The sequence below is a fragment of the Oncorhynchus kisutch genome, unplaced genomic scaffold, assembly GCF_002021735.2.
Source record: "Oncorhynchus kisutch isolate 150728-3 unplaced genomic scaffold, Okis_V2 Okis07a-Okis12b_hom, whole genome shotgun sequence".
In the NCBI taxonomy this organism is placed as follows: domain Eukaryota; kingdom Metazoa; phylum Chordata; class Actinopteri; order Salmoniformes; family Salmonidae; genus Oncorhynchus; species Oncorhynchus kisutch.
Window position 1 is genome coordinate 16,644,732 of NW_022261984.1, and position 12,493 is coordinate 16,657,224.

General features: G+C 44.2%; 1 protein-coding gene across 1 annotated transcript in view; it reads right to left on the reverse strand.

Annotated features, from left to right (window-relative positions):
- The window catches only part of LOC116360189 (N6-adenosine-methyltransferase non-catalytic subunit-like), a gene marked incomplete in the record, with an annotated part of 21,553 nt that extends 12,537 nt beyond the window's left edge, over positions 1 to 9,016 (reverse strand). Inside the window, 1 exon segment of the mRNA XM_031815043.1 lies at positions 8,778 to 9,016. Coding sequence (XP_031670903.1) covers positions 8,778 to 8,843 — 66 coding nt within the window.
- Positions 9,017 to 12,493: the final 3,477 nt, after the last annotated feature.

Sequence of the window (12,493 nt, forward strand, 5' to 3'; positions counted from 1 at the left end):
ATGGCAGTAATGAGGTAGACATGAGGTGCCAACTAGAATGTATTGAGCTGGAGTAAACTCCCAACCTGCATGGCAGTAATGAGGTAGACATGAGGTGCCAACTAGAATGTAATGAGCTGTAGTAAACTCCCAACCTGCATGGCAGTAATGAGGTAGACATGAGGTGCCAACTAGAATGTATTGAGCTGTAGTAAACTCGCAACCTGCATGGCAGTAATGAGGTAGACATGAGGTGCCAACTAGAATGTATTGAGCTGTAGTAAACTCCCAACCTGCATGGCAGTAATGAGGTAGACATGAGGTGCCAACTAGAATGTATTGAGCTGTAGTAAACTCCCAACCTGCATGGCAGTAATGAGGTAGACATGAGGTGCCAACTAGAATGTAATGAGCTGTAGTAAACTCCCAACCTGCATGGCAGTAATGAGGTAGACATGAGGTGCCAACTAGAATGTAATGAGCTGTAGTAAACTCCCAACCTGCATGGCAGTAATGAGGTAGACATGAGGTGCCAACTAGAATGTATTGAGCTGTAGTAAACTCCCAACCTGCATGGCAGTAATGAGGTAGACATGAGGTGCCAACTAGAATGTATTGAGCTGTAGTAAACTCCCAACCTGCATGGCAGTAATGAGGTAGACATGAGTTGCCAACTAGAATGTATTGAGCTGTAGTAAACTCTCAACCTGCATGGCAGTAATGAGGTAGACATGAGGTGCCAACTAGAATGTATTGAGCTGTAGTAAACTCCCAACCTGCATGGCAGTAATGAGGTAGACATGAGGTGCCAACTAGAATGTATTGAGCTGTAGTAAACTCCCAACCTGCATGGCAGTAATGAGGTAGACATGAGGTGCCAACTAGAATGTATTGAGCTGTAGTAAACTCCCAACCTGCATGGCAGTAATGAGGTAGACATGAGGTGCCAACTAGAATGTATTGAGCTGTAGTAAACTCCCAACCTGCATGGCAGTAATGAGGTAGACATGAGGTGCCAACTAGAATGTATTGAGCTGTAGTAAACTCCCAACCTGCATGGCAGTAATGAGGTAGACATGAGGTGCCAACTAGAATGTATTGAGCTGTAGTAAACTCCCAACCTGCATGGCAGTAATGAGGTAGACATGAGGTGCCAACTAGAATGCATTGAGCTGTAGTAAACTCCCAACCTGCATGGCAGTAATGATGTAGACATGAGGTGCCAACTAGAATGTAATGAGCTGTAGTAAACTCCCAACCTGCATGGCAGTAATGAGGGTAGACATGAGGTGCCAACTAGAATGTAATGAGCTGTAGTAAACTCGCAACCTGCATGGCAGTAATGAGGTAGACATGAGGTGCCAACTAGAATGTATTGAGCTGTAGTAAACTCCCAACCTGCATGGCAGTAATGAGGTAGACATGAGGTGCCAACTAGAATGTATTGAGCTGTAGTAAACTCCCAACCTGCATGGCAGTAATGAGGTAGACATGAGGTGCCAACTAGAATGTAATGAGCTGTAGTAAACTCCCAACCTGCATGGCAGTAATGAGGTAGACATGAGGTGCCAACTAGAATGTAATGAGCTGTAGTAAACTCCCAACCTGCATGGCAGTAATGAGGTAGACATGAGGTGCCAACTAGAATGTATTGAGCTGTAGTAAACTCCCAACCTGCATGGCAGTAATGAGGTAGACATGAGGTGCCAACTAGAATGTATTGAGCTGTAGTAAACTCCCAACCTGCATGGCAGTAATGAGGTAGACATGAGTTGCCAACTAGAATGTATTGAGCTGTAGTAAACTCTCAACCTGCATGGCAGTAATGAGGTAGACATGAGGTGCCAACTAGAATGTATTGAGCTGTAGTAAACTCCCAACCTGCATGGCAGTAATGAGGTAGACATGAGGTGCCAACTAGAATGTATTGAGCTGTAGTAAACTCCCAACCTGCATGGCAGTAATGAGGTAGACATGAGGTGCCAACTAGAATGTATTGAGCTGTAGTAAACTCCCAACCTGCATGGCAGTAATGAGGTAGACATGAGGTGCCAACTAGAATGTATTGAGCTGTAGTAAACTCCCAACCTGCATGGCAGTAATGAGGTAGACATGAGGTGCCAACTAGAATGTATTGAGCTGTAGTAAACTCCCAACCTGCATGGCAGTAATGAGGTAGACATGAGGTGCCAACTAGAATGTATTGAGCTGTAGTAAACTCCCAACCTGCATGGCAGTAATGAGGTAGACATGAGGTGCCAACTAGAATGCATTGAGCTGTAGTAAACTCCCAACCTGCATGGCAGTAATGATGTAGACATGAGGTGCCAACTAGAATGTAATGAGCTGTAGTAAACTCCCAACCTGCATGGCAGTAATGAGGTAGACATGAGGTGCCAACTAGAATGTAATGAGCTGTAGTAAACTCCCAACCTGCATGGCAGTAATGAGGTAGACATGAGGTGCCAACTAGAATGTATTGAGCTGTAGTAAACTCCCAACCTGCATGGCAGTAATGAGGTAGACATGAGGTGCCAACTAGAATGTATTGAGCTGTAGTAAACTCCCAACCTGCATGGCAGTAATGAGGTAGACATGAGGTGCCAACTAGAATGTAATGAGCTGTAGTAAACTCCCAACCTGCATGGCAGTAATGAGGTAGACATGAGGTGCCAACTAGAATGTAATGAGCTGTAGTAAACTCCCAACCTGCATGGCAGTAATGAGGTAGACATGAGGTGCCAACTAGAATGTATTGAGCTGTAGTAAACTCCCAACCTGCATGGCAGTAATGAGGTAGACATGAGGTGCCAACTAGAATGTATTGAGCTGTAGTAAACTCCCAACCTGCATGGCAGTAATGAGGTAGACATGAGTTGCCAACTAGAATGTATTGAGCTGTAGTAAACTCTCAACCTGCATGGCAGTAATGAGGTAGACATGAGGTGCCAACTAGAATGTATTGAGCTGTAGTAAACTCCCAACCTGCATGGCAGTAATGAGGTAGACATGAGGTGCCAACTAGAATGTATTGAGCTGTAGTAAACTCCCAACCTGCATGGCAGTAATGAGGTAGACATGAGGTGCCAACTAGAATGTATTGAGCTGTAGTAAACTCCCAACCTGCATGGCAGTAATGAGGTAAACATGCGGTGCCAACTAGAATGTATTGAGCTGTAGTAAACTCCCAACCTGCATGGCAGTAATGAGGTAGACATGAGGTGCCAACTAGAATGTATTGAGCTGTAGTAAACTCCCAACCTGCATGGCAGTAATGAGGTAGACATGAGGTGCCAACTAGAATGTATTGAGCTGTAGTAAACTCCCAACCTGCATGGCAGTAATGAGGTAGACATGAGGTGCCAACTAGAATGTATTGAGCTGTAGTAAACTCCCAACCTGCATGGCAGTAATGAGGTAAACATGCGGTGCCAACCAGAATGTATTGAGCTGTAGTAAACTCCCAACCTGCATGGCAGTAATGAGGTAGACATGAGGTGCCAACTAGAATGTATTGAGCTGTAGTAAACTCCCAACCTGCATGGCAGTAATGAGGTAGACATGAGGTGCCAACTAGAATGTATTGAGCTGTAGTAAACTCCCAACCTGCATGGCAGTAATGAGGTAGACATGAGGTGCCAACTAGAATGTATTGAGCTGTAGTAAACTCCCAACCTGCATGGCAGTAATGAGGTAAACATGCGGTGCCAACTAGAATGTATTGAGCTGTAGTAAACTCCCAACCTGCATGGCAGTAATGAGGTAGACATGAGGTGCCAACTAGAATGTATTGAGCTGTAGTAAACTCCCAACCTGCATGGCAGTAATGAGGTAGACATGAGGTGCCAACTAGAATGTATTGAGCTGTAGTAAACTCCCAACCTGCATGGCAGTAATGAGGTAGACATGAGGTGCCAACTAGAATGTATTGAGCTGTAGTAAACTCCCAACCTGCATGGCAGTAATGAGGTAGACATGAGGTGCCAACTAGAATGTATTGAGCTGTAGTAAACTCCCAACCTGCATGGCAGTAATGAGGTAGACATGAGGTGCCAACTAGAATGTATTGAGCTGTAGTAAACTCCCAACCTGCATGGCAGTAATGAGGTAAACATGCGGTGCCAACCAGAATGTATTGAGCTGTAGTAAACTCGCAACCTGCATGGCAGTAATGAGGTAGACATGAGGTGCCAACTAGAATGTATTGAGCTGTAGTAAACTCCCAACCTGCATGGCAGTAATGAGGTAGACATGAGGTGCCAACTAGAATGTATTGAGCTGTAGTAAACTCCCAACCTGCATGGCAGTAATGAGGTAGACATGAGGTGCCAACTAGAATGTAATGAGCTGTAGTAAACTCCCAACCTGCATGGCAGTAATGAGGTAGACATGAGGTGCCAACTAGAATGTAATGAGCTGTAGTAAACTCCCAACCTGCATGGCAGTAATGAGGTAGACATGAGGTGCCAACTAGAATGTATTGAGCTGTAGTAAACTCCCAACCTGCATGGCAGTAATGAGGTAGACATGAGGTGCCAACTAGAATGTAATGAGCTGTAGTAAACTCCCAACCTGCATGGCAGTAATGAGGTAGACATGAGGTGCCAACTAGAATGTAATGAGCTGTAGTAAACTCCCAACCTGCATGGCAGTAATGAGGTAGACATGAGGTGCCAACTAGAATGTATTGAGCTGTAGTAAACTCCCAACCTGCATGGCAGTAATGAGGTAGACATGAGGTGCCAACTAGAATGTATTGAGCTGTAGTAAACTCCCAACCTGCATGGCAGTAATGAGGTAGACATGAGGTGCCAACTAGAATGTAATGAGCTGTAGTAAACTCCCAACCTGCATGGCAGTAATGAGGTAGACATGAGGTGCCAACTAGAATGTAATGAGCTGTAGTAAACTCCCAACCTGCATGGCAGTAATGAGGTAGACATGAGGTGCCAACTAGAATGTATTGAGCTGTAGTAAACTCCCAACCTGCATGGCAGTAATGAGGTAGACATGAGGTGCCAACTAGAATGTATTGAGCTGTAGTAAACTCCCAACCTGCATGGCAGTAATGAGGTAGACATGAGTTGCCAACTAGAATGTATTGAGCTGTAGTAAACTCCCAACCTGCATGGCAGTAATGAGGTAGACATGAGGTGCCAACTAGAATGTATTGAGCTGTAGTAAACTCCCAACCTGCATGGCAGTAATGAGGTAGACATGAGGTGCCAACTAGAATGTATTGAGCTGTAGTAAACTCCCAACCTGCATGGCAGTAATGAGGTAGACATGAGGTGCCAACTAGAATGTATTGAGCTGTAGTAAACTCCCAACCTGCATGGCAGTAATGAGGTAGACATGAGGTGCCAACTAGAATGTATTGAGCTGTAGTAAACTCCCAACCTGCATGGCAGTAATGAGGTAGACATGAGGTGCCAACTAGAATGTATTGAGCTGTAGTAAACTCCCAACCTGCATGGCAGTAATGAGGTAAACATGCGGTGCCAACCAGAATGTATTGAGCTGTAGTAAACTCCCAACCTGCATGGCAGTAATGAGGTAGACATGAGGTGCCAACTAGAATGTATTGAGCTGTAGTAAACTCCCAACCTGCATGGCAGTAATGAGGTAGACATGAGGTGCCAACTAGAATGTATTGAGCTGTAGTAAACTCCCAACCTGCATGGCAGTAATGAGGTAGACATGAGGTGCCAACTAGAATGTATTGAGCTGTAGTAAACTCCCAACCTGCATGGCAGTAATGAGGTAAACATGCGGTGCCAACTAGAATGTATTGAGCTGTAGTAAACTCCCAACCTGCATGGCAGTAATGAGGTAGACATGAGGTGCCAACTAGAATGTATTGAGCTGTAGTAAACTCCCAACCTGCATGGCAGTAATGAGGTAGACATGAGGTGCCAACTAGAATGTATTGAGCTGTAGTAAACTCCCAACCTGCATGGCAGTAATGAGGTAGACATGAGGTGCCAACTAGAATGTATTGAGCTGTAGTAAACTCCCAACCTGCATGGCAGTAATGAGGTAGACATGAGGTGCCAACTAGAATGTATTGAGCTGTAGTAAACTCCCAACCTGCATGGCAGTAATGAGGTAAACATGCGGTGCCAACCAGAATGTATTGAGCTGTAGTAAACTCCCAACCTGCATGGCAGTAATGAGGTAGACATGAGGTGCCAACTAGAATGTATTGAGCTGTAGTAAACTCCCAACCTGCATGGCAGTAATGAGGTAGACATGAGGTGCCAACTAGAATGTATTGAGCTGTAGTAAACTCCCAACCTGCATGGCAGTAATGAGGTAGACATGAGGTGCCAACTAGAATGTATTGAGCTGTAGTAAACTCCCAACCTGCATGGCAGTAATGAGGTAGACATGAGGTGCCAACTAGAATGTATTGAGCTGTAGTAAACTCCCAACCTGCAAGGCAGTAATGAGGTAGACATGAGGTGCCAACTAGAATGTATTGAGCTGTAGTAAACTCCCAACCTGCACTGAGATGCAGTATCTCAGACCACTGCGTCATTCGGGAGCGATCTAAAAAATAATCCTCTTTGGCACCTCATGGAAACAGTGTAACCTGGGCTCTCGAATGGCGCAGTGGTCTAAGACACTGCATCTCAGTGCAAGAGGCATCACTGCAGTACCTGGTTTGAATCCAGGCTGCATCACATCTGGCTGTGATCGGGAGACCCGTAGGGCGGAGCGCATTTGGCCGGATTGTAAATAAGAATTTGTTCTTAACTGACCTGTCCTTAACAAAAAGCATATACGCAACAACTTCAATGATTTTTACTGAGTTAGTTCATAAGGAAATCAATCAATTGAAATAAATTCCTTAGACCCTAATCTATGGATTTCACATGACTGGGCAGACCTGGGAGGGCATAGGCCCACCCACTGGGGAGCCAGGTCCAGCCAATCAGAATGTGTTGGGGTTTTTTTCCCCACAAAGGGCTTTATCACAGCCAGAAATACTCCTCAGTTTCATCAGCTGTCTGGGTGACTGGTCTCAGATGATCCTGCAGGTGAAGAAGCCGGACGTGGAGGTCCTGGGTTGGCATGGTTACACGTGGTCTGCGGTTGTGATGCCGGTTGGACGTCCTGCCAAATTCTCTAAAACGACGTTGGAGGCGGCTTATGGTAGAGAAATTAACATTCAATTCTCTGGCTACAGCTCTGGTGGACATTCCTGCAGTCAGCATGCCAATTGCACGCTCCCTCAAAACATGAAACATCTGTGGCATTTTGTTGTGACAGAACTGTGCATTTTAGTGGCTTTTTATTGTCCCCAGCACAAGGTGCACCTGCATAACGATCACGCTGTTTAATCAGGTTCTTGATATGCCACACTTTTCAGATGGATGAATTCTCTTGGTAAAGGAGAAACACTCACTAACAGGGATGTTGACAAATTAGTGCATAAATATGCTTTATGTGCTTATAGATCATTTTATGTCATGAAACTTTAGATGTTGCATTTATATTTTAGTTCAGTGTATATCCACCGGCATAACGGGAGTAAATGAAGACAGTTGCTCAGCGACACTCCATATTTGGTGAATCAATAAACGTATTTTGACATGAACGGTTGCAGAGCTGGTTAAATAATGGGATGTTGAATCTGAGCTTTCTGGGCGTTAGAGACGCACAGAGATAATGGTTCATCTAGAAGTGATCCGTCTCTTAGCTACGATCCTACGTTAGAGACGCCTCTAATGCAGAGATAATGGTTCATCTAGAAGTGATCCGTCTCTTAGCTACGATCCTACGTTAGAGACGCCTCTAATGCACAGAGACGCCTCTAATGCACAGAGATAATGGTTCATCTAGAAGCGATCCGCGATCCGTCTCTTAGATACGATCATACGTTAGAGACGCCTCTAATGCACAGAGATAATGGTTCATCTAGAAGCGATCCGCGATCCGTCTCTTAGCTACGATCATACGTTAGAGACGCCTCTAATGCACAGAGATAATGGTTCATCTAGAAGCGATCCGTCTCTTAGCTACAATCATACGCACAAATTGCTCTCACGCCATAACAGTAACTAATGTCTAGGACGAACAATAGCTAGCAAACGTAACTATTATGAGTTGATAAAAGATACTTGGTCAACTATCATGCGTTGGTTAACTAATATACGTTTAGCTTTTTCCACTCAACTCAATCAAGGTCAATTGGCATCACTCCACTGCCACAAAATAAGACAAAATAGGTCAATAACAACAATATGTACAGTAACTCCGATTGTTAACTAACAACAAGTTAATAGCTAACTAGAGGCTCACTTTAGACGATGTGCTAGGTCAATGACATGTTAAGTCATGCTAATAGCTAACGTTACCTGTTGACCTAATCCTATTCAGTTAAACCAAACACCGTAGCATAACGTTACATGTTTACATTAGCTACAAATGTTAGTCAACTCACAAGGTATGGTAGTTATGTAGCTAGATACATACATGTCTCTTCCCCCAGGCTAAAGTCTTTAGTGGCCCAGCATGTAACCTCCCCTTATCTCACCTCATTTCACTCACATTGTATATAGACTTGTTTTTCTACTGTATTATTGACTGTATGTTTGTTTATGTGTAACTCTGTGTTGTTGTATGTGTCGAACTGCTTTGCTTTATCTTGGCCAGGGTTTCAGATGTAAATGAGAAATTGTTCTCAACTGGCCGACCAGGTTAAATAAAGGTGGAATAAATCAATAAAATCAAAAACAAGAAGACAACGCACGTTAGCTCCCCAGCTAGTATAACTAACTACAGCTAGCTACCTGTTGAGCTAGAAGCTGGCGTCGCAGCTTCTGCTTTTCCCGTATCTCCTGTAGGCGACTATTCATTTCTTTATCGGTGATTAGTTAATAAAGTATTTCGTTAGTTACACACAAAAAAATAGTTAAAAACTTGTTTTTTTCTTGTGGCGGTGTCGGAGGTCGAAAAGCTGTTTTACTCGAAAACAATGAACGTTGGTCGAGTTGTGATGACGTCCATCCGGTTCGATTGTTGCGCATGTGATTTGCGTCACAGTTGGTCGCTTTCCTGTCTTTCTGCTGGTGCAATGGAGTAGATGCGACCACACGGTGGTGATGTTGTATCGCGTTATTCCTCCGTGAATAAACTGTGAACAATGATCGTCAGAAAGGCCGTTAGTCACCAATTCTCTCTACTTCCGCCCAAAGTGTGCTGGAAGAGGGGCGTTAACTTCCTCTAGCTAGCCCATGCCTCTACCAACCTATAGCTTTCAGATGAGAGCAGTGAAGAGTGAAGAGAGCAGTGAAGGTGTAGACTTCAGTAGGAAAGAGAGATTATTGTGTTCCAGTAGCAGGGCTGTTCCAGTAGCAGGTTTGTTCCAGTAGCAGGGTTGTTCCAGTAGCAGGTGTGTTCCAGTAGCAGGTTTGTTCCAGTAGCAGGTTTGTTCCAGTAGCAGGTTTGTTCCAGTAGCAGGTTTGTTCCAGTAGCAGGTTTGTTCCAGTAGCAGGGTTGTTCCAGTAGCAGGTGTGTTCCAGTAGCAGGTTTGTTCCAGTAGCAGGGTTGTTCCAGTAGCAGGGTTGTTCCAGTAGCAGGTTTGTTCCAGTAGCAGGTTTGTTCCAGTAGCAGGTTTTTTCCAGTAGCAGGTTTGTTCCAGTAGCAGGGTTGTTCCAGTAGCAGGGTTGTTCCAGTAGCAGGTTTGTTCCAGTAGCAGGTTTGTTCCAGTAGCAGGGTTGTTCCAGTAGCAGGGTTGTTCCAGTAGCAGGTGTGTTCCAGTAGCAGGTGTGTTCCAGTAGCAGGTGTGTTCCAGTAGCAGGGTTGTTCCAGTAGCAGGGTTGTTCCAGTAGCAGGTTTGTTCCAGTAGCAGGGTCGTTAAACATCTGATATTGAATTCTCCATGTGGTCTATATTAAAAGGACATTGCTTGAATATAACAGGATTTTAAATTCAATATTGGTGCACAATTTCTACTTAAAACATCTTAGGGACAATAGGCAGTCATTTGATGGAACGACCCAGCTACTGCTTTACATAGAAGGATGACCTTTGACCCCAGACACTGATGATATACTGTATCCTAATAACAATAATATGCCATATAGCAGAAGCTTTTATCCAGAGAGACTTGCTGCCTCCCATTACACTGATCTAAGGTCAGTAAAAGTGTTTATCCAGAGAGACTGCATCCCATTACACTGATCTAAGGTCAGTAAAATGGTTTATCCAGAGAGACTGCATATCATTACACTGATCTAAGGTCATTACAAGGGTTTATAAGGTAAGAGAGAGAGAGAGAGAGAGAGAGAGAGATGAGGGTTAGATGGGGCGGCAGGGTAGCCTAGTGGTACACATCCTAACACTTCCTGTTATCATTTAGGATCCTAACACATCCAAATTTAGGATCCTAACACTTCCTGTTATCATTTAGGATCCTAACACATCCAAATTTAGGATCCTAACACATCCAAACACTTCCTGTTATCATTTAGGATCCTAACACATCCTGTTATATCATTTAGGATCCTAACACATCCCAACACTTCCTGTCAGAATACAAGCTACTCCTCTCTTCCTGTTGTTAAGTCTCTCTCTCATTTGCTGTCTCTCTCTCTCTTTCTCTTAACCCCCCATTTCTCTCTCTGTCTCTCTGTCTCTCTATGTCTCTCTCTCTATGTCTCTCTCTCTGTGTCTCTGTCTCTCTGTGTCTCTCTCTCTCTCTCTCTCCCTCTCTCCCTCCCTCCCCCCCTTCTCTCTCTCCCTCTCTCCCTCTCTCCCCCCATATCTCTCTATCTCTCTCTCTGTCTCTCTCTCTCTCCCCCATCTCTCTCTATCTCTCTCTCTCTGTCTCTCTCCCTCTCCCTCTATAGATATATATATATATATATATCTTTCTCCCCGTCTTTCCCAGATATGCTGTAGTTTAGGACCAAATGTTAGTCTGAACAACAAACCTATCTTAGTTCTCTCTCTTTAACACAGCACTGCCCTGTCAAACAATGTCTACAGGAATGACCACACACACACTGCACTTAGCACTACCCTGTCAAACAATGCCTTGTGGAATGACAGTCATTGTGTGTGTGTGTTTGCTGAATAAGCAGACACACAGTTCAGAGCTGTGGACAAAGCAGGCCTTTATGTTAGACTCTCCCTTCACTAGGGTGTGATAGACGGGCCACTGTTCACATGTGATACGTACAGAACACTTTAAAAACATCCTTCCATCTCTCCATCTATCCCTCTATCTTTTTTTTTCACCTTTATTTAACTAGGCAGTTAAGAACAAATTCTTATTTTCAATGACGGCCTAGGAACAGTGGGTTAACTGCCTGTTCAGGGGCAGAACGACAGATTTGTACCTTGTCAGCTCAGGGGTTTGAACTTGCAACCTTCCGGTTACTAGTCCAACACTCGAATCACTAGGCTACCCTGCCGCCCCAGGATCCTAAATTATATAACAGGAAGTGTTGGGATGTGTTAGGATCCTAAATTATATAACAGGAAGTGTTTGGATGTGTTAGGATCCTAAATTATATAACAGGAAGTGTTTGGATGTGTTAGGACCCTAAATTATATAACAGGAAGTGTTGGGATGTGTTAGGATCCTAAATTATATAACAGGAAGTGTTTGGATGTGTTAGGACCCTAAATTATATAACAGGAAGTGTTGGGATGTGTTAGGATCCTAAATTATATAACAGGAAGTGTTGGGATGTGTTAGGATCCTAAATTATATAACAGGAAGTGTTTGGATGTGTTAGGATCCTAAATTATATTACAGAAAGTGTTGGGATGTGTTAGGATCCTAAATTATTTAACAGAAAGTGTTGGGATGTGTTAGGATCCTACATGATATAACAGGAAATGTTGGGATGTGTTGGGATCCTAAAGGATATACCTGGAAGTGTTAGGATTGTAAATTATACACAAAACAGGAAGTGTTAAGATCCTAAAAGCAATTTGTTTGTCTGTTAAAATATTATCAAATTGATCAGAAATGCAGTGTAGACAATAATAATAATAAGAAGAAGAAGAAGAATAAGGCAGAACAGTTGAAACTGGAGCAGCAGCACGGCCAGGTGGACTGGGGACAGCAAGGAGTCATCATGTCAGGTAGTCCTGGGGCATGGTCCTAGGGCTCAGGTCAGTTGAAACTGGAACAGCAGCACGGCCAGGTGGACTGGGGACAGCAAGGAGTCATCATGTCAGGTAGTCCTGGGGCATGGTCCTAGGGCTCAGGTCAGTTGAAACTGGAGCAGCAGCACGGCCAGGTGGACTGGGGACAGCAAGGAGTCATCATGTCAGGTAGTCCTGGGGAATGGTCCTAGGGCTCAGGTCAGTTGAAACTGGAACAGCAGCATGGTCAGGTGGACTGGGGACAGCAAGGAGTCATCATGTCAGGTAGTCCTGAGGCATGGTCCTAGGGCTCAGGTCCTCCGAGAGAGAGAAAGAATGAGAGAATTAGAGAGAGCACACTTAGATTCACATAGGACACCGAATAGGACAGGAGAAGTACTCCAGA